The 21,738-nt window shown below is 35.5% G+C and overlaps 4 protein-coding genes across 11 annotated transcripts in view; 2 read left to right on the top strand and 2 right to left on the bottom strand.

The window, feature by feature from the left end:
* The window catches only part of sytl2b (synaptotagmin-like 2b), a 31,595-nt gene extending 20,858 nt beyond the window's left edge, over nucleotides 1-10,737 (top strand). For all 4 annotated transcript variants that reach the window (XM_067365801.1, XM_067365800.1, XM_067365799.1 and 1 more), the window contains one exon: nucleotides 10,629-10,737. The gene's annotated coding sequence lies outside the window, so the exon portion shown is untranslated. The remainder of the gene's footprint in view (nucleotides 1-10,628) is intronic.
* si:dkey-4p15.5 (zona pellucida-like domain-containing protein 1) lies at nucleotides 1,060-10,542 on the bottom strand. Of its 3 annotated transcripts, none has more exons than XM_067365806.1 (12): nucleotides 10,228-10,542; nucleotides 8,234-8,371; nucleotides 4,498-4,582; nucleotides 3,936-4,162; nucleotides 3,661-3,845; nucleotides 3,501-3,573; nucleotides 3,314-3,411; nucleotides 2,170-2,250; nucleotides 1,910-2,081; nucleotides 1,696-1,798; nucleotides 1,588-1,608; nucleotides 1,060-1,455 (listed from the first exon to the last, which is right to left on the bottom strand). In XM_067365806.1, the coding sequence occupies exons 1-12, from the start codon at nucleotides 10,255-10,257 to the stop codon at nucleotides 1,352-1,354; spliced, it is 1,317 nt and encodes a 438-aa protein (XP_067221907.1). In that variant the 5' UTR covers nucleotides 10,258-10,542; the 3' UTR covers nucleotides 1,060-1,351. The 3 variants fall into 3 exon arrangements, with proteins under 3 accessions (XP_067221907.1, XP_067221909.1, XP_067221908.1); XM_067365808.1 differs by lacking the exon at nucleotides 10,228-10,542 and adding an exon at nucleotides 4,754-4,921 and having other exon boundaries at nucleotides 4,498-4,611; nucleotides 8,234-8,386; XM_067365807.1 differs by lacking the exon at nucleotides 10,228-10,542 and having other exon boundaries at nucleotides 4,498-4,921; nucleotides 8,234-8,386.
* On the top strand, nucleotides 10,691-18,390 carry hspa8b (heat shock protein family A (Hsp70) member 8b). 3 transcript variants are annotated; one of them, XM_067365803.1, is made up of 10 exons: nucleotides 10,691-10,829; nucleotides 11,935-12,150; nucleotides 13,628-13,833; nucleotides 14,262-14,414; nucleotides 14,519-14,539; nucleotides 16,163-16,718; nucleotides 16,802-17,004; nucleotides 17,081-17,279; nucleotides 17,606-17,838; nucleotides 17,910-18,390. In XM_067365803.1, exons 2-10 carry the CDS (start codon nucleotides 11,946-11,948, stop codon nucleotides 18,105-18,107), a joined length of 1,974 nt encoding a protein of 657 aa, XP_067221904.1. In that variant the 5' UTR covers nucleotides 10,691-10,829; nucleotides 11,935-11,945; the 3' UTR covers nucleotides 18,108-18,390. The 3 variants fall into 3 exon arrangements, with proteins under 3 accessions (XP_067221904.1, XP_067221906.1, XP_067221905.1); XM_067365804.1 differs by having other exon boundaries at nucleotides 10,702-10,829; nucleotides 11,938-12,150; XM_067365805.1 differs by lacking the exon at nucleotides 14,519-14,539 and having other exon boundaries at nucleotides 10,693-10,829.
* An 880-nt stretch (nucleotides 18,391-19,270) lies between these two features.
* Nucleotides 19,271-20,515, bottom strand: lim2.3 (lens intrinsic membrane protein 2.3). Its single transcript, XM_067365892.1, has 4 exons — nucleotides 20,341-20,515; nucleotides 20,109-20,258; nucleotides 19,841-19,975; nucleotides 19,271-19,329 (listed from the first exon to the last, which is right to left on the bottom strand). Exons 1-4 carry the CDS (start codon nucleotides 20,513-20,515, stop codon nucleotides 19,271-19,273), a joined length of 519 nt encoding a protein of 172 aa, XP_067221993.1.
* Between the last annotated feature and the right edge of the window lie 1,223 nt (nucleotides 20,516-21,738).

Raw genomic sequence — 21,738 nt, 5'->3', positions numbered from 1 at the left:
CATAAAGGCCGTACTGAATTGGACTTGTATTACATAACAATGGAATTCTGACAATGCATACAAACAATGCACCACTATTGAAATCTGGAGCAAAGAGCCTCAGAAAGGAGGCGGTGAGGCTGGGTCATGCTTACAGAACAAGGGCTCTGGTGAGACTGAAGAGAGGAGCAGAGCTGTCTGATCGTGTCTACTTTTCAGCTGGCAGAGACTCTCTCCGGTCTCAAAGGACTAGATAAACTTCATCAGGTTCCCCACAGCCTTTCAGAAAGTGCAAAGAACATGTGTTCCCTTGGGAGAGAAAGTTGTTTTGTGCTGAGATTCACAGATTACAGATAAAGATACACAAAAGTGTGACATCTGAATGTTTGCCCTCACGACCCAAATATCATCGAGACATACAAAGACAATTGCAAAAATTATTTGGAAGCAGATATGTAAATATATATTAATGTTAACTCAGAGATGGTAACCAGTCAATTTAATATTTATACCTGTGATAAGACGTTATTTTATGGTTGCAAAAAATGAAACCTAAAAAGAACGTTTCCAGAACGTTAGTATTTGGTTTTCAAAAAAATAACCAAACGGGAACCAAATATTAACGTTAGGGGAATTTTCTGTGTTTGCTGGGAATGGAGCCCCGAAAGGGACATGGTGAAGGAAAAAATCCCCCCGAGAAACTTTGTGTTCCCTCGCAAAAACTTTTGCTTTCCACCAAGAAAATTTGTGTTCACTCGCAAAGAGCTCAAAAGGTTGAGAGCAAACGTTTCTCAGCGGAACGCAAATGCATTGACAAATCATTTTTCCCCGTGATATTGAAAAAAACTCGGAGGAAGGGAAACTGATATGCAGTCATCATAGGCATGTTTATATTCTTATAGTACACGCTTTGGCAGTGGTATCAATCATGTTCAGAGACATTACGTTGCTGCTATAATGAAATCCTAACATTCTATGATGACCTGGATAAGTGAAAATACCAGGGACAAAGACAGTTTCTTACACTTTTATTCAAGTTTAAATGTTAAATTATAACATACATAGTTTATATATTTTCCCCAAGAGCAGTATTACATGCATTATAGACTTTTCAATTTAAAAAAGGCATTGTGTATACTACATAGCCTACTGAATATGTTTCTTTTCTCTTTTTCCTTGTTCTCATAGAAGATCATAGAACATAGGACAAAAAAAAAGATCAAAATTACAAAATATTCTATCTACCAGTTTGAAAAATAGAGGTGCTAATAACTGACACATATATTTTCTCACATTTTTGTATCATGTGAGAGATCTTCTAAGACTGTTGTGGTCTGTCAAGAGATAAGCAATTCCCAAATCTTGATGTAGATCATGCAAGTCCTGATGTAGACAACCAGTCAAGTAGAAAGAAGCTCAGCAAGCCAGTGGCTATGCCAGCATACGTCAGTTGAGGGATGGATGCTGATGACGTATCTAGATATACACAAGAAAAAGATCAACATCAAATCACATCATCATAATGAAACATTAAGTGATATAACTATTTAGATAAGGTTCTTAATGTGTTTATTAAAATGAGGTGTTGTTGGTAAAGAGAATTCTTACATCTACTGATCACAAGGACACCTGCGGAAAAAAGGCAGATCATTTTTAATTTTTTTAAATCATTAACTTTTTTTGTTTATGAAGTAAATTTAGGATGATTCTTTGTACCGTTGCCATTGTCAACTCTGGTTTTGATTGGTCCTGAGGAGACAGTGGCTACATCACTAGAGTTATACTCTGGAGATTCGACTTCTCTCTTCCTTACGCATTTCTACAAAACACACAAAAGGTCTGATAATATCTACACACAACCATAAACACATGAGCTAAATAAAAAAACAACAACTAATTAATAAATGAAATCCTGGCATCATATAGTTACCGGGATCAAATTGGCACAAGTGGAGTTCTCACAGAGTCGGGTAGCACAATGCAGGTAGAATGTGGAGATGGTCAGGTTCTTATGTTCCACAAAACGGAAAGCCTCAAAGGAGAAGTGAGCTTCCTGGGATAACCCATTCGTGTCGACCTTTGTCTGGGCATCACGAGTACACCTTTATAAACAACAATAGATGAGGTGCTCACAAGTGAATTAAGTGTCTTCTTAACCACTCTTTTTTAAAAAAATTATGAATGACTTACCCAACAAAAAGATCATAGGAGGTGCTGCTGACTGGATATGGGCTGGTTGTGGCATAGCAACGATCCAGCAACACATTGAACCTTACAATACACAATAAGACAGAGAATTAGATATGATTGCTCTGTTATTGTATCAGCAGTGTTCATTTCAATTTTCATACATTCAAGAGTAACTGTGCTGTCATTGGAAACTAAGACTATTGAAATAAATGTTAAGTTTTTAAAAGTTTTTATTTACTAAAACTGTAAATAGTTTTTAGCTCTTACTAAAACTAAAATAAAAAATAAATTGAGATATAAAAAAAAATGATGAGCACAAAACAAAATTAACTTCAAACTGAAAATATAAAAATAAAAGCTAATTAAAAATATTAATAAACAGGGCTACTTTTAAAAATGATTTCACTACAGATTACAAAATACATGCTTTAAAATGTCATTTGAAACATATTTTGTTAGATTACCCAAGTTTTGTAACTTAATCTAAATACTTTAGAATACTTTGGAATGCTAATAAGTAACCAAAAAAAAAAAAAGAGATATAAACTCATAATTGTGAGTTAGTGAGATATAAACTCTTAGTTTTGAGAAAAAGTCAGAATTCTGAGATATAATCTCTGTTTTGAAAAAATGTTTTCATCACACAATTCTGACTTTATAACTCGCAATTATGAGTTTATATCTCTCAATTCTGCCTTTATAAAAAAGCAATTGTGATGTTTATATGTAAACATCTGTTATGTGAAATAGCTTATTCAGGATAGTTCTAAATAAAAATAACTATAATAAAATAATGCATTTTATAAAAATAATTAAAATATTCTACAAGGGGTATGAAACTTATGTAGCTTAGGATGCTTTTGCAGACTGTCAGAATCGGAGAATTACCATTTACTGTTTACATCAATTGCCGTTCACAGTTTATATAATGTTTAAATGAAATACAAGACATAAAAATTAATAAAACAATCACTTTGGTAATCTAAAATACTTTTCGGATGTAACTATAACATGATTGCCACCCATTTAAAATGTAACCGTAATAAAATACAGTTACTCAAATTTTGAATTTTAAATATTGAACTAAGTTACATGTATTTTGTTACTCCCCAACCCTGTATATAAATAAAAGTTGCAGTCTTACTTGTTTGTGAGATTTGTTGCCTTGACCTTCACATATATGCGAGTTTTCAGCTGCAGCCCAGATCCTGGTATCTGGAGTTTGCTACTATAGTCGGGAGTCTAAAAAACATCCAAAAGAAAGGGAGGATGTCAAGAAAGTTGCATTTACTGACTTAAGTGTGAGTGTCCTTTAATGAAAAGATCCTTACACTGAAAAGACCCATGCTTAGAGTACTGACGAAGGTGCCGTTGTTGTCCTTTACAGCTAGACTCACTCCTGACCTGTTGACATGAAGACACACTTTTGTCATTAAAAGTTACAGCACAGAAACCTCAACATAGAAACAGTTTTGTGCAATGTATACTCACACGCTGAGCTCTGTGTTGTTGATTAAATACTGTAGCGGATACAGACAAGAAAACTGGTACATCAGTTGTTGCCTGTAAGTGATTGGGCTAACGCTGGGATCCCAGGAATTGATTAATCCAGAGACATTAACGGACTGGACTTGGGAGAACTCTGCGAATACTCCTGAGCCCATTTGATTTGTAATCTAATCGACAAACATGCCACATACACATTTTAGAAATCTGTAGGATTCATAGTTTAAAAGTTGACTGCTTGGAAAGTGAAAAGCTCTTACGTTCATATTGTTACCACAAAGAGTGAGCGCCTCCTGAGAGATTGAGAAGTTAAACAGCAAGACGGGAGGATTGGCGGTCCAGTCTGCTACTCCACGGCAGGCTGGGATGTTAAACTTAGCATTGAGGGCCATTAGAGATTCGTTGTATCCCCCAAAATACATTGGACACAGGAAAACTTTTAAAAACATCTGATCGGTTCCACACGTCACTGTTATATCGGCGTTTTCTGAAAAATGTATAAATATTCTGTTACTCAAGGTACTCCTTCATTAATTAGACCCAATTCTATATATATTTTCTACAAAAACATTTTAATCTGCATATATCAGAATGTAAAAATTGTAAAAATATCAAAGTATCCTTAAAACAAGTATTTGAGAAGTCAAATTGTCTAAGATAATTTTAATTTTGCAAGATAAAAAAAAAAATTCTAAGAACTTTATTTTTTCAACCTCACTGGCCGATTTTTTTGTTTTGTTTTAATCATAAATTTTAAACAAGACAAATCCTGATTGAGAAAATGATTTTTGCAGTGCACATACAGAAAGTGTAAGCACTGACCTGCCGGTCTGTACGTAGGATGAACAAGACATGTTTGGAGACCTTGACCTTCACACTGTAGAAGGACGCCTGCAAGACACAATAACTGGAGCAGCCTGATCATCCTGAGACAAACTAGAGAAGACAAACCATTAGAAAATACACAAACCAAAGAAGCAAATACTTCTTTCATCTAAAATGAATATATCGTTTTAATAATATAAAGTGTTACCATATCATTGTTAAAACATTTTAAAGAATAAAAATGAGATGTTACCTTTTGGATGCACAAACTCTTGACAAGTAACTTCACCTTCCGTTCTTGCAGATTTCTCCTAGATTCGGTATTTATGCAGAGGAGAAGGGTGTGTTCTTCTTGACAAAGAAGAGAGCAACACGAGACTCTCCAGTGATCTTTTCACTGATACCTATTCAGATCTGGTAACTAAGTTTACAAAACAATTTTGTCATCAGTATTGCTGATTGAACAGATAGTTCTAGGATAACAAGTGAAACTTGGAAATTAAAGTATGTCATGGTCTTTATTCTCATTAAGGTCTTGAGACCGCAATTCATCCTATTCATTTGAGCCACCCAAATCATTCAGTAGCTCAATAATAAGATTTATAGTACCATTGTCGGTTTATATCCTTATTTTATTGACATCAGCAACTGTAATTGTCTCCTCAAACAGCATGAAGAATGTATCGTTTTACATAATCATTTCGGTGTTAATGTTTGACAAATTATAATTATTATTCATATTAAAATTATTTGTTATAAATTAATTTATTTTTAAATTAGAATTCTAAGTTCATTTACTCACCTTAAACTTTTTTTCTTCTCACATTCAATGCATGAATGTTTTGCCAATCATTATTACATATTTGGGTCTTTATCGACTCAGATCTATGTCTAACCCCAACTACCATAAAACACTCCTGATGTTTTAATAACAATTACAAAAGAAGAAAATAAAGCATATTTCGTGACCTTTTGGAATTTGGATGGGTTGAGCAGATGATTTTTTACCATCATCACTGTCGTCATCAGAGCTCATTTCCCCAGTACTTTCAGCATCTGCCAAATATTCACGATCTCAACCATATTCTCAAAACTATCATTTCAGCGTCTTCCAAAGCAATATTTTGATCACTGACAGTTTCATTATTCTTTTGTTTTATGACTGCGGTAATTATAAGTGAAACATTACATCATTAGAAAACAGACATTCTTTTATCATTTTATTTTTTAATTATAATTATTACATTGTTTATAATGAACATATTGAGCAATACTAAGAAGGTTGATACCTAACTTTATAAAAATGAATGAGGGGGAGTGTAGTGAATGACGTCACGGTACGCTAAATACCCGGGGTATGCATTTAAAGCATTGGTTCACTTCCGAATTCAAATTTCCTGATAATTTACTCACCCCCATGTCATACATGTCACTTTAGTCGAAAATAAATTAAGGTTTTTGAGGAAAACATTCCAGGATTTTTTTCTCCATATAGTGCACTTCAATGGCTACCAACAGGTTGAAGGTTAAAAATGCAGTTTCAATACGGCTTGTCTACGGCTTGTAAGTATATAAGAATTAGTTCAGACTTTGACCAGTGGAGGGCAGTAATACAGTATAGCGTCTACACTGACGGAATTCTACAAGAAGAAGAAGAAGAAAATGAGAGCTAGTGCAAGACAAGCATTTGTGGTTAAAAAGTATATATATATGTATATATATATATATATATATATATATATATATATATATATATATATTTTTTTTTTTTTTTTTTTTTTTTAAATTACCGAACTTTTCACTAGATAAGACCCTTATTCCTGGGCTGGGATCGAGTAGAGCCCTTTGAAGCTGCACTGAAACTGCATTTTGGACCTTCAACCTGTTGATAACGTTGAAATTTACTATATGGAGAAAAAAAATCCTGGAATGTTTTCCTCAAAAACCTTAATTTCTTTTCGACTGAAGAAAGAAAGACATGAACATCCTGGATGACATGGGGGTGAGTAAATTATCAGGAAATTTGAATTCTGAAGTGAACTAATCCTTTAAAGGCACAATATATAATTTTTCGCCACTAGAGGTCGCTTATTCAAAACAAAGGCGTAAATTAATGACACCTTGATTTCGTGGAATCATGGGAGGTTTGGTCTTCATGTCTACAGCAGGTGGACAAGAATCGGGTAAGCTAGATCGATATTAGGCATGGTAAAACATGGTACTCGTGGTAAATCAAGAAAACAAGATTAAAACAATAAGACTTGATCACCTGTCTAATAAAACACATAATATATTAAAGCATCTTTGGTGTTTCCAATGATTTCTACAAAATAAAACTGGAAATCGACGGTAACGCAGGTATGATGTCATTGATAGGTCTGGTTAAAATTGCTTATTTCTCTGGATTTAAACATTCTTGGAAACATTTGGGATAATGTAAGTACACAAGTCAACAAAATATATAACACTGTTCCAGTGGTTTTTGGATATTTCAATAAAAAAAAAAAAACTTACATATTGTGCCTTTAAGGTTAAAAAGAGGATATTTCGAAAATGTCTTTTTTTTTGTTTGTTAGTTTGTTTGTTTTTGTCCATAGTATGAAAGTCAATGGTAACTAAAGTTTTTACAAAATGCCAGGGTGAGTAAATTTTTGTATTTCATTTTTGGTTGATCTAATTTTAACTACTTAAATAAGAATATTTTGAGTATTTTAATATAATAAATATTTTACATTAGTATTTTGAAATGGATAGTATTAAAACTGTCCTCACTATATTTAAATGTGTTTCCCAATCAATTCACAATTGAGTTATGCTTTTACAGTGGTATATAATATTTGACGGGCGTAGTCCCTTTGTCGCCATGAGGTAGGGTGTTAAAGAAAGGTGTTGGTCACTTAACAAGGTATTTTCGAGATTGAATTTCTCTTTATGAATATTGACACTAGTATCACTACTTACATCCTATAGTTAAACACTTATTTCAACAAAAAGGTGGCCACTGTTCCTTTCTCAGGACAGCAACCACATACAGGACGTTCCCTTAATGAAACCAAGCACCATTTCAAAGATTCTGACAGGTCAAATTAAATATATATATACATACAAAAAAGGGAATTCCTTTTGTACGGCAGAGGCAATTCCAAACTACATAAAAATGGAATTGAATTGCGCAAAGAGTTTCTTCAAAATAGTTAACAATATTTGCCACATTTGGTATTTGGCAACAGTTAGTACAATTAGTACCTCACTCCTTTTATAATAAATGTAAAAAAAGGGGTATTTCAGTCATAGTGGAAAATGACCTTATAATTAATTTCCAGAAATTGCTTTTCCATATGGTTAACCTGTGACTTTTCAGTGTATAGTTTGTAGTGTATGTTTATGGTGATTTCGAACTTTATTTTATTAAGTTTGTTATGACATGCAATGCTTGTCTATGCTTTAGCGTTATCCAGGTCAGGTACAAAAGCTATTGTGAATAAAGCTATACAATAGCATTCCTCTGTTTTCTGATTGACCTCCCTTTTGTTGAAAATATCACATCCCAGAGGATTTGAAATTATCAACCGCTTTGCTTTGTCTGGTGTTCAAGGGTGTGTCATCTTCTCTTGCGCGTTCTGTTTAAGCTGAACTCATCACACCCACTATACAATACCTGCATCTCTTTTATAAGACTATTAGTTTCTACTGTCACAGATAGTTTTCAGTGTATGTGGACTGATTGTCTTACCAACATCATGTACTGATGACAATTGTGACAGGTCTCTTTATGCCACCTCTGCCAAATACGCCACCTTGTGGACACTTTACAATACAGCCATACTGCAGTGTCATGGTGCAGCTGTTGCCAATCAATATTAAATGTAACCTAATAAGAAGAAAATAAAATAATTAATAATAACCACTGTTAAGTTTAGCAGAACTGAATAAATAAATCTAATTATTCAGGTGATGTGGGGCATGTAAAATTATTTATCATTATTACATTCATTAATTAGGTTCATAATATGTTTTTTTTGTACTAAACCAATAACAGGTTTCAAGTTCACCCTATGTGATGACACAAAAGGGCTTCCTTCTGACATGATTTAAGGGGGTTGTGATGTGTGATAGAAAAAAGTGAGTGTGCTGTCATATCAGGTCATACAGAGCAGTGCTGGAAAACACCAGAAAACAAAAAGGCTGGGTTGGTGTCTCAAATTTATATACTCTTCATTTCAAAGGCTACGTCCTCCGGAGGTTGCATTTGTCAGCCTCACACTTCATAAAGGATGTGAGTCATTCCACAAAACTGGTACGATTTGAGTCCCTCTGACCTTTTTCAGTGTATTTTATCTATTGGAACACCAAAATATATTTTTAAAAGCTTTTTGTATTAATTGAAATGTCTTCTTTAATACTGTTTAAAAACATGACATACATTTTATCTTTATATTAGAAATTATTATGTTTGTTTTTTTTCAGTTGACACCACCTATTTTGTTATGTCCCTAAAGGCCTTCTATGAAAGTGTACTTGGAATATGAATAATAAAAAAGTCATGGCATTCATTTTGCCATTCCCATAAATATCCATCTGTGCTTTTTTGCTGGTAATGACAGCCACATAGTGTCGGCCCAGATTCAGCCCACATCTGGTCCGCGTGTAATCCACATGTACCAGATGCGGGCTGGATCTGGGCCACACCATGTTGCTGTCTGGGAAGTAAATTCATGATTATTCATTAAAATCACATCATTCAGTTCTATGCCTCAGTAACCCCTCAACCCCATTACACAAACCATTCTCCCACTATAAAAATAATGAACTGGTACTTATCTGACATCATTAATAGGAAGTGACATCATAGAAGTCTTCTGTGAACAGACACAGGCAAGTTACCACCCTCTTTAATAATTATTTAAACTAAAATATGTTGTGAAATTATGTTTGTCAAGCTTAACGGCTCAACACTGTTACATCAATTAAAGATAGAAAACTATTACTATTTATTCACTAGATTTAGAGCAGTGGCCAATTTGGGCAAAAAATCACAACCCCGTCACACCTACATTTTATTATTATTATTTTTTTGTTAAGTTTATGAAAAAGTAATTTAAAGTTAGTTAAATTCACGTTCAGAGCAATCATAAGAATACTGATTTAGTTCAAATTCTGAAGTTAAGCCTTCGATCAAAAAATGATGAGGTTGCTGTCACAAAAAGTGCCAATTTCAGGCTTCAGTATAGCAAAAGTGTGAGATTTTATGTAACTTTTATATTTGCAATTACTGAATTGGTGTGAGGGACATCTGATTAATAGGAAAATGTTGATTTTATCACAAATACATTTTATAACAATATTCAGAGAGCTCCCATAGTGTCCATAACTTAAAATAATGACCAATAATAATAGGGATTTGAAGCCTGAGATGGGAAAATATGTTTTTCTGGAAGTTAAATATGTCATTAATGTTGTGGGGTGTTCAGAAAAGTAATGCATTTTGGTAAAAAAATCTAAAAATGTGCAAGTCCAATGACTCATGACTTATTTCAGTACAGTAACCATTATAAAACTGACCGTGTTTCCCAGTGAAGGGTAATTGTTGTCATTTCTTAATGACATTGAAGTAGGGGTCAGTTTACTGAAATGAAGCAGCCTCAATGACGAAAAATGCGACCTCATGATGACGCTGCCTTCGAAATGAGACACGGCTTATACATTTTATAGTGTGTCAGAGCTTACCTGAGGAGGTAACCGTAACAACAGCGCCATCCCCTGCCAGTAACGTTAAGCTCCTGCGTTCTCAAATGTGACAAATCACGTATGCTAATAAGTGTTTCGTATTACCTTTAACGATGTTATCATAAAGGGTTTTCTTACTCGAGGGGTTTTGTTGTGGTCTAGTTTTTAGAAATATGAAACGACGACGACACTCGAGCAAAACGGCCGCTAGAGGGAACTGTTTTACCCTGTGGGCTAGAAATAGTGTCTGTTCTCTTCTTATTTTAATCAATTATTTCTATATTTTCGTTGCTATGACCATCCTGGATTTCTGAATAGTGATGTGAATCACCTTGGAATGTTCTAGAATCAATCCATAGATCGATACTTTTAATGTTCTTTAACATTCTGTTCTGTTATAGGCTGAATTCTGCTGGCACTGTCCATCTCTGAACACTTCAGCGCCCGTGCGTTCTGATTGGCTGCTGCGCTCGTTCCATGTTCTGGACTGTTCTCAGGAAGTCTTAAAGCGCATTACGGCACAGACAGTTCTGCTGCAGAGACATCGCGCGCGTTTCGAGCTGCGACACAGCAAGTGATTGACAGAGTCAGCATCTCATCTGGTGAGAATTATGATTCTTATTATGCATTGAAACTTAAAAGAGTTTAGGTTTATAATTATATATAAACTAATTTCACAGTTGCTAATGATGTCAAGATATACCAATATGGACTAAAATATTCTAAGTTGACAATGCGTCGAGTGCAATGCTATTCAGTTGGATAGTTTAGCAAAACCAGACGACGACCTTTCTATGGATTTGAAAGAGAGATGTTAGGCCTGGCGTAATGTTAGGGGCTGACAGCCTAGTCACCATTCACACCCACTGTATCTATTTCCAAGTAATGAAAGTGAATGGTGACTGCTGCTGTCATTCAGCTAACCTCTCCTGCACGAGAGCAAGGACATAAAATTATCATGTTTCTGGTCGAACTGTTTTGTATGCCCACCGATTTTTTAAAATTATTTTATTAGTTTTGTGAACACGATTTGCATACCATCTTTAACGTGGAATAGAATTGTGATAATGACATTTGAACGTTCTCAGAGTGTTGTTGAGTATGTGCAATTTATGGAATCTAGTAGAAGATTCCAGAAGACACTCCCAGTTCTTCCAAATCCGAAAGCTTGCTGAAATTACGAATGTTGCATAATAGTATGAAGCAAACGAGGAAACTGAACCTTAACTTTCCCCCAGAGGTAATCAATTATCTTAAAGGGATAGTTCACATATTTGTTATGTTCTCAAAAGGAGATGAAAGTGAATGGTTCTGAGGCTGTTACTCTGACATTTTTGTCAACAATATAAGAACAAAGTGATAAAGGTTTGGAACAAAATTTCCTTTTTTACTTTAGAAAGTAAAAATATCATCAGTAATGAAACAGAATGAATGATCGAGCTGTTGTGAAGTGCTTTCCTCAGCTCTGTTTGAAGTAGCATCCTTTAACACAGTGACAGCTGATCTGCTCTGTCGCTCATGCAGGCCACAGGATCTTATGTCTACTGTGCCAAAAAAGCTTTTGAGTAAAGAGTCACAACGTTAAATAGAATTGAGCTATAAATAAGATATAAACAAACATATATCCCTTATTTGGAAGGCTTGGGTTATATAAAATATGCTCCTTCATGAATATTAACCATTGCCTTAATGTCTGTTTGCTGCCAGTAGAAACAACCATGTCAAAGGGACCAGCAGTTGGCATTGACCTGGGGACCACCTACTCCTGCGTGGGGGTCTTTCAGCATGGCAAAGTGGAAATCATTGCCAATGACCAGGGTAACAGGACCACACCGAGTTATGTAGCATTCACAGACACAGAGAGGCTGATTGGAGATGCTGCCAAAAATCAAGTAGCAATGAACCCCACCAATACAGTCTTTGGTAAGTGATTTAATTACATTAAATACATATTTTAATGTATTTACATAATTAAATACATTTGAGATAAAAAAAAAAAATGGATCTTTACTGATTGATTTTGGAAATTTAATTGTACATGCTTATTTTTTTACGGTTAGATTTAATAACACTGTTAAATGCAATCATAAGCAAACCTCAAAATGAATATCAATTTGTCATATTGTGCATTATAATGGTGTGATGCCTAAATTTAGCATTTGATTTTAGTTTCTATATTAATTTGATTTAGGCAAAATAGTATACATTTTGTCCATTTATCTCTTGTCGGCCATAACATATTTGTCAGCTTATTTATTGAAAAATAATTATCAGCTTAAAGGAACACTCCACTTTTGTTGAAAATCCTTTGAAAAACTCCCCTAGAGTTAAACAGTTGAGTTTTACCGTTTTCGAATCCATTCAGCCGATCTCCGGGTCTGGCGGTACCACTTTTAGCATAGCTTAGCATAGTTCATTGAATCTGATTAGACCGTTAGCATCTCGCTCAAAAATGACCAGAGAGTTTCCATATTTTTCCTATTTAAAACTTGACTCTTCTGTAGTTAAATCGTGTACTAAGACTGACAGAAAATGAAAAGTTGGCCAATTTTCTAGGCTGATATGGCTAGGAACTATACTCTCATTCAGGCGTAATAATCAAGGAACTTTGCTGCCGTACCATGGGTAATCAGATTCAATGAACTATGCTAAGCTATGCTAAAAGTGGTACCGCCAGACCCGGAGATCGGCTGAATGGATTCGAAAACGGTAAAACTCAACTATTTAACTCTAGGGGATTTGGAAAATGAGCCTATTTTCAAAAAAAGTGGAGTGTTCCTTTAAAGCTGCAGTGTGTAAATTTTAGTGGCATCTAGTGGCGAGGTTGCGAACTGCAACCAACAGCGCTCACCCCTCCCTTTCGAAGCACATAGAGAAGCTACGTTAGCAGTCTGGCCAACACAAGACAGATGTTGTCGTCTGATAATAAACCATGCGACTACTACTACTACTTCTTTGTGTGTATTCAGCGTAGTGACGATGCAAGCTGCCTCTAAAAGCATGAATGATTTAGAAGAACAACAACATAGTGATGAAATGTGCTCTGTAGAGCAGTTTGTCCATTTAGGGCTACTGTAGAAACATGCCCGCACAAAATGGCGACTTGACTTTTAAGTGGACCCACGATGTGGGTAGATAGAAACGGCTCATTCTAAGGTAATGAAAACATAACAGTTCATTATGTAAGGTCTTTATACACCACTGAAAACATAGTTATGTATATTATATTGCATTTCTGTCAATAGATCCTCCCAAATTTTAAATATTGCACCTTTAATAGTATCAGCAAGAATTATAATAGCTGTGCATCCCTGTGACATTACTGTTTTTTTTAAGTTGTACATGTTTATATAAGGATATAAAGTAGTTGCTGAGTTTGTTGCCATGTTTGCTTCTGTAGATGCAAAAAGGCTTATTGGACGGAGGTTTGATGATGCTGTTGTGCAGTCAGACATGAAGCATTGGCCATTTACTGTAATAAATGACAGCACACGCCCCAAAGTTCAAGTTGAATACAAAGGGGAGACCAAGGCCTTTTACCCAGAGGAGATTTCTTCCATGGTGCTTACAAAGATGAAGGAAATTGCAGAGGCATACCTTGGAAAAGTAGGTTTCTGTCAAATACAAATTCATTCTCAGCATACTGAAAACAAGGAGACCGTAATTCTGTACAAACACTTGTATTTGCAATAATGGTGTTGAAAATCTATGTTGCTGTAGGTCTAAAGAAGTTGACATATTCAACCTGTCAAAATGACAGTTTATTAGGGGATGAAACAACACAACAAATTTTAAATGGTTTGTTCACCCAAAAATGAAAATAATATAATTTATTACTCACCCTCATGTCGGGTGTAGAACGACATGAGGGTGAGAAATAAATGTCATAATTTTCATTTTTGGGTGAACAAACCCTTTAAACATTTGTGGAGAAAAAGTGCTTTCTGATTCAGAGGATGACTTCAGTAAAAAATAATAAAAAAAAACTTGGCACAATGTTAAATTTCACGAAAGGCATTAATCTGTTTTCACAGACCATCACGAATGCTGTTGTCACGGTACCTGCTTACTTCAATGACTCTCAGCGCCAGGCCACAAAGGATGCTGGGACTATTTCTGGCCTCAATGTTCTACGAATTATCAATGAACCGACTGCTGCTGCCATTGCCTATGGCCTGGATAAGAAAGTAAGATTGTTACTTTTATAATATTATTATAAAAGTAATATAATTTTTTTAATAACATCATGCTTATTTACAAGTTCCTAATTCTATTTTTGGGGATCTTCAAGAATACATTTTCAGGATTCAAAGTAAAAAAACAATATATTTTTTCATACTGTACATTTCTGCAGCTCTTTTCACCTTCTGCCTGAAATCATCTGTTTTAGTTCCTGTCTCTTTAAAGTCCTCCTTCTGAAACACCCAGTCAACTCTGATTGGCCAGTTGACCCAGTCTGCAGTGATTGGTCAACTGTTTAGAGCATGTCATAAATGTAAAGGTGTGTTCAACCAGCCTCGTAATTCCTGTAGTTACGAAATTCTAGCTTGTAAAAAGTCGTAGAGCTTGTAATTACAGCTTGTAAGCTGGGAGTTTTCTGAAAGCTCCCACCTGTACCACGTGGCTGTTGTACCACCTGACCGCTGTAGATTCATTTAGTTGATAGACTGGGAATTATGCGTTTTCATGGCACCACTAAGGACCAAAAGGACGTGAACAGCTCCAGATATAACGTCACGTGTTGTCATTTCAAGATTCCGGTAAATACGAGGTGGCGTGAACGCAGCATAATGCCCCTTACTATAATCGGGTTTCAACTCCTAATGCTTTATGAGCAGCAATACCCCTTCACCCGGACTATGCTGCCCCCTCACTCAAGATGAATGTAAAAATAGATTTTAATGATGAAATAGAATAGAATAGACTACTTGAAAATCACAATTACCAAGTGCATAGGCTTTCTAGCATTAATATTAGGCTACTATAGCAACAATTTAATTAAGGACAGTTTGTTTCACATAATCACATTTTGATTGACACACAAACTTTCACAAAGAATGCTAATCTTGTGTATGGATGTCAAATTAAAATTAGAATTTTGAATATTCATTGAATTTAAAATAAAAAAATCAACTTTTCCATGTTTGATCAGCGCTTCGGCTCTTTGTATTAAAATATGCTTAAATACATGATGCTGTTTTGTTCATTATGCTATTTACATAAATATATTTGTTTTATAAACGTTAGTTTAAGTGTTAAACACTTTCTGTTCAGACAGTCATGTTATTTCATTGCTTTGAGTAAACAATTTAATGTGGTGCATTAATACAGTATTTTGCTTATTGCACCCTCTTGTGGCCTCAGGAGACGAGCCAAAAGCTTTTTCCCTCTGATAGTATGCCTTTTAAATTTGAATATAATACAAATATTACTAATATTTAAGTATAAAATTCTAATTTGGTTTTTCAGCCATTTTGACAGGCCTAGAGAGCATCTCCACATAGCAAAATCGCTTTCCCAACTGACGGTGTTTGATGCAAATGTTTTCTGTTGGACAGATAAACTCCTATTTGGCATGGAGTTTGTTCTTTGTAACTGTACAAATCGTTTACATGCACAACTAGCCATTTCACACTAAAGGAAAGGTAAAATCAAAAAAAGCATTTTGGGGTACCAATGACCTCGTGGGCAGCGCGCCGATATGTAGCACCAATGCGCTTCGGGCGACCCAAGCTTGAGTCCAATCTCACGGTCCTTTGCCGATTTCCCCCCACCCCACCCCCCTCTCTATCCCACTTTGCTTCCAGTCTGAATACTGTCCTATCGCAATAAAGGCAAAAACACCAAAAAATACATCTTTTTTAAAAAAAAGCATATTGGGTGCCCTTTAATGCAGTAATTGTTGAATAAACAAATTTCCCCCCCCCTATAATAGGTTGGTTCTGAGAGAAACGTCTTGATCTTTGATCTTGGTGGTGGCACTTTTGATGTGTCCATTCTTACTATTGAGGATGGCATCTTTGAGGTCAAGTCTACAGCTGGAGACACTCACCTTGGAGGAGAAGACTTCGACAGTCGCATGGTCAACCATTTCATCTCTGAGTTCAAGCGCAAGTACAAAAAAGACATCAGCGACAACAAAAGGGCCGTACGTCGGCTGCGCACAGCATGCGAGAGGGCAAAACGTACTTTGTCCTCCAGCACTCAGGCCAGTATTGAGATCGACTCCCTTTATGAGGGAATCGACTTCTACACTTCCATCACCAGGGCTCGTTTTGAAGAGCTCAATGCCGATCTCTTCCGTGGCACGTTGGATCCCGTAGAAAAATCCCTTCGTGATGCAAAACTGGACAAGTCACAGGTTCATGACATTGTCCTTGTTGGAGGGTCCACCCGTATCCCAAAGATCCAAAAGCTCCTGCAGGATTTCTTCAATGGGAAGGAACTGAACAAGAGCATCAATCCGGATGAGGCTGTCGCATATGGAGCAGGTAAACAAAATGGACTTCATTCTGAATGTCCTATTCTTTTGTGAATGTCTTTTTGAATTATAGACATATTTCCACTTTTATAGCTGTCCAGGCAGCCATTTTGTCTGGAGACAAGTCTGAGAATGTCCAGGATCTATTGCTCCTTGATGTTACCCCTCTGTCCTTGGGAATTGAGACTGCTGGTGGCGTTATGACCATCCTAATCAAACGTAACACTACCATTCCAACCAAACAAACACAGACCTTCACCACCTACTCTGACAATCAGCCTGGTGTCCTCATTCAGGTGAGCAACACCCGATGTCCATTTTTTTTTGTCCATAGTTTCTTGCAAAGTTTCATGCGTAATTGCATTCTTCTAGGTGTATGAGGGCGAGAGAGCGATGACTAAGGACAATAACTTGCTTGGAAAGTTCGAGCTGACTGGCATTCCTCCTGCTCCTCGTGGTGTCCCCCAGATTGAAGTAACCTTTGACATTGATGCCAATGGCATCATGAATGTCTCCGCTGTAGACAAGAGCACCGGCAAGGAGAACAAGATCACCATCACAAATGACAAAGGTAGCAAAACTCTCGAATTCCTGCGTGTTTTAATGAGTCTTTTTAGAGATGTACTATGAAGCACTGCTCACACAATGAATTCACCTTCACACCAACCAGCTTTATGTTGGTTAAGGTGGCAAATTCACAAGACTAACTTAAAAATAAATCTGCTAAATCTGCAAGGGGAACTTTTTCACCCTTAACGCAAAACTCTAAATCGTGCAGATTTCTATTGGAATGACTGGATTTCGCCCTTGAAATTCCATAGAACAACGGTACATGTGACTGTACCCTGTACTATTTTTATTAATTGAAACCCTAATAATTTGTCCCAACTCTTCTAGGACGTCTAAGCAAGGAGGACATAGAGCGCATGGTGCAGGAAGCTGAGAGATACAAGTCTGAGGATGATATCCAAAGAGAAAAGGTTTCTGCTAAGAATGGCCTCGAGTCCTACGCCTTCAACATGAAGTCCACCGTTGAAGATGAGAAACTCAAAGGCAAGATTAGCGACGAGGACAAGCAGAAGATCCTCGACAAGTGCAATGAGGTCATAAGCTGGCTGGACAAAAACCAGGTATGATCCTCAACTTTTGTATCTGAGGTCTTTATGCATTCGTAGTACTTTAAATTGTCATTTCTGTACAGACCGCTGAGAAGGATGAGTATGAGCATCAGCAGAAGGAGCTAGAGAAGGTGTGCAACCCTATCATCACCAAGCTGTACCAGAGTGCTGGTGGGATGCCTGGTGGGATGCCAGAGAACATGCCTGGAGGCTTTCCAGGTGCTGGAGGCGCCCCTGGTGGAGGTGGATCCTCTGGTCCAACCATTGAGGAAGTTGATTAAATTATTCCGAGAAATTATTTCACTGTTTGAAACACCTTACTGTGTTGTTTTAGAGCACTTTAATAAGTCTTTTTTTTTTCTGTTTGCATGTTTCTGAGATGTAAAACATCTTAAAGCTTTAATTCGGACCAGATGCGAGTTGATATAAAACTCACAAGCATTTATTACCTGTTTTCTTTGTAGCAGGTTTGAGCAGTATGTTTTTGTTCGTGTTAAAAATGCTGCATATGGATCACATCCTGTTGTGTCTAACACTCCTGACAATAAAGGATTTACTGTTCACAAAGTGAATGCGGTGTGTTCTTAATTCTTCCTTCAAGTAAAAAGTATGAAATAAAGTCAATTATAAACTAACTAAAAATACTACTGTTCAAAAGTTTGGGGTCAGTAAGTTTTTTTTTTTTATGTAATACTTTTATTCAGCAAGGATATGCATTGATCAAAATTTACAATAAATACATTTATAAAGTTAAAAAGGATTTCTATTTAAAATAAACTTTCTATTCATTAAAAATCTTAAAAAATGTATCACGGTTTCCACCAAATATTAAACTTTGACTAATATTAAATATTTCAACTTTGATAATGTTTCTTGAACAGCAAATCATCAAATTAGGATGATTTCTGAAGGATCACACTTTGCCATCACAGTAATAAATTATATTCAAATTTAAATAAAAAATACATTATACATTTTTCACAATATTACTGTTTTACTGTATTTATGATCAAATAAATGCAGCCTTGTTGAGCATGACTTTTTTTAAAGATCACACCAACTTCTGAACAGTATATAATTTGAAAAATGTTTAAATGCATATTAAATTATATAAGATATTCTACTTCAATTAATCTACATTTCACCATAAAAAGCTAGCACTTCTAAAAAAAAAAGTTAAACCCAAATATATAAAGTCTTATATTTTAATACCAACCTAAACTGCCCCTTATACATTATAATATATTACATCATATAATGGTCTGTATAGGAAACTACATTATGTATAAACAAAATAAACTGAACATTTGTATTAGTCATTTATTAGTTTGTGTTCTGTGATTTTAAAATAAACAATAAATGACAGGTCTAAAATGAAGGGATCAGGGATGACATGATGGTTCACATTCAGACTGAAGGGATCAAAGATCTAGGATGAGAAGCATCAGCGTGACATTGGGCCTCTTGGTTCTTGCATCCGGTAAGCACACATATAGAAGATCCCTGCAGACAAAGACCAGGAATGTTAAGCGACAGCCATCCTCAATATTTACTCAGTTTTTGTATTAAAGGAACATTTCACCCCAAAATTAAAATTTTGTCATCACTTACCAACCCTAAAGTTGTTCCAAACTTGAATGAGTTTCTTTCTTCTGTTGAATGCAAAAGAAGATATTTTGAAGAATGTTGGTAATCAAACAGTTGATGGACCCCATTGAAGTCAATGGCTACCGTCAACTGGTTACCAACGTTCTTTAAAATATCTTCTTTTGTGTTCAACAGAAGAAAGAAATCATTTTTGGGTGAACAGTCCCTTTAATGCTTGTTCTTTAAAGGAATATCCCACAGAAAATAGTGTTGACTCAGGTTGTAAAAACAAACAGTGAACATCAATAGGATGCCTATAACGAACTTATATTTTAAATTGCACTTACTGCACTATTTTAAATGTGTACTTTTATACACACATTCTCTCAATTAAACTCTATGTTGATCACAAACTTTGCTAGTGTACCTGAAAAGAATGTGAGCACCACAGAAACCCAACCCATTATGTATGACCAAGAGAACCGCCATTTCCCATAACGTTTTCCATAGTAGTTGACTGTCACGCCAGTGTAGACAGCCATGGCCAGCAGCACAAAGAAGCCTGGAAGGACACAGCCACAAAATCCAACTCAGGTTCGCAAAAAAAAACAAAAAAAACTGTGACTTCAGATACATTTTGGATACATACTGTAGGAATAAATCAAATGGGTTATTTCGAGCATGAACATTCTTACATGAAATGAAATAGAGAATTCCTGCAGCAAAGGTTTTGTCGAAGCCGCTAAAGGAGGAGTAATTGATGAAAGCCATGACACCGATAATGATGCCAAAGAAGCAAGCTATGATGGCCAGGATCATGAAGGCCCGGGTGGCATCCCAGTATGCTGTTTCAAATCAACCAGAGACTAGTCAGTACATAAGAACCTTGAACAACATCCTAATGGATACATTTTTCAGCATTCTCACCAATGCTGTCTGTGTGCAATACGCATTTTCCAGGTACACAGTAGCGCCACAGGCCCATATGCGTGAAACTGCTGGACTGGCGGTACTGCATCCAGTAATCGGTGGCAGTGGAGATCACCAGGAGTATGTTCCCTACTCCTGCACAAAACAATCCACCTCCCATAAAGCTGTACATCTTGCACCTACAAACACACTGACAAAATATGAGTCAATAATAAAATTAATCAAGATGATATTTTATTAAAAACATATTTTTAAACAAGATTTATCAATGATGGTATTATTTATAGGTTACTATAGTATTGATAATGTTTTGAATGATCTTTTATTGTTATATTTTCAGTTTTTCATTTTAATTGTACTTCTTTTTTAAAAAAAAAAAAAATGTTTTTCATATTTATATTTTTTTTCAGCTTCATTTTAATTAACTATTTTGTTTTTAGTGAACATTTGTTCAATTTTACCTTCAAAAAGGGCAGAGCTTAAGTTAAATTGCAATTAATTAAAAAAATAAATCTTTTCAGTTGTTTAAATTAATTCTGAATAAACTAAATATAAAAGTTACATTCATTTGGTTTAATTTGTCCATGAATGAATGATACCCTTATATTTTTCCTGATTGATTAGTTTCAGAACACTTTTTACAAAACAAATTAACAGCATTTAAACTCCATCAAATCATCTGCAAGCATAAAAACGTGATTGACGGCCTTAAATCAACTTTTGTAACCCCAACAACAAACAAACAGACATATAATATGAAAAAAAATAACCTACCTTTATTTTTTTTCCAAAAAATATAATCAGACTGAATAGTGTGAAGCTCAATTATGCCAAGGCAGGCAGATTTCCATGAGCTATTGGCAGTTATTTTTTGTGAGGGCACAGGAGCTGGGTGGAGAGCGGAGAGGAACAATAGAGCTGTCCGACCAGCAGCCAATCAGAGAGGCCCAAAGAGTGCTTAAGAGAATCTGCTGAAAATACAAAACTATTTTGCAGTAGTTTTCACTAATACTGATGACAAAGTACTTTCAATTGACAATACAGAAACATCATAGAAAAGTTGACAGGAAATTCAGAAAAAAAAACATGACTAATTCGTGTTTTTCATTATAATAATTTGATTTTATTATTTAAGGAGGCCCATAAAACAGATTATAAACAACTATTTATTTTACAGAAAGATATGAACGATTTTAAGCATACAAAATGACATCAAAGCATGCATGGCCAAAAATGTAGACCTACTTTTTTTTCTCCCACTGAGCACTAAACAGTTCATATTTATCACCACCACAGTTCTGGGCCTTTATTTTAAAAGCTTCTTATTAGTCGTGTATTAAATGTCTACCAAAAGGTTAAGAATCCATTCAGTGAACATTCTCCCCTGAAAGCTCA

Source organism: Chanodichthys erythropterus, chromosome 17, assembly GCF_024489055.1.
Source record: "Chanodichthys erythropterus isolate Z2021 chromosome 17, ASM2448905v1, whole genome shotgun sequence".
NCBI lineage: Eukaryota > Metazoa > Chordata > Actinopteri > Cypriniformes > Xenocyprididae > Chanodichthys > Chanodichthys erythropterus.
This window is presented reverse-complemented; position numbering and strand designations above follow the sequence as displayed.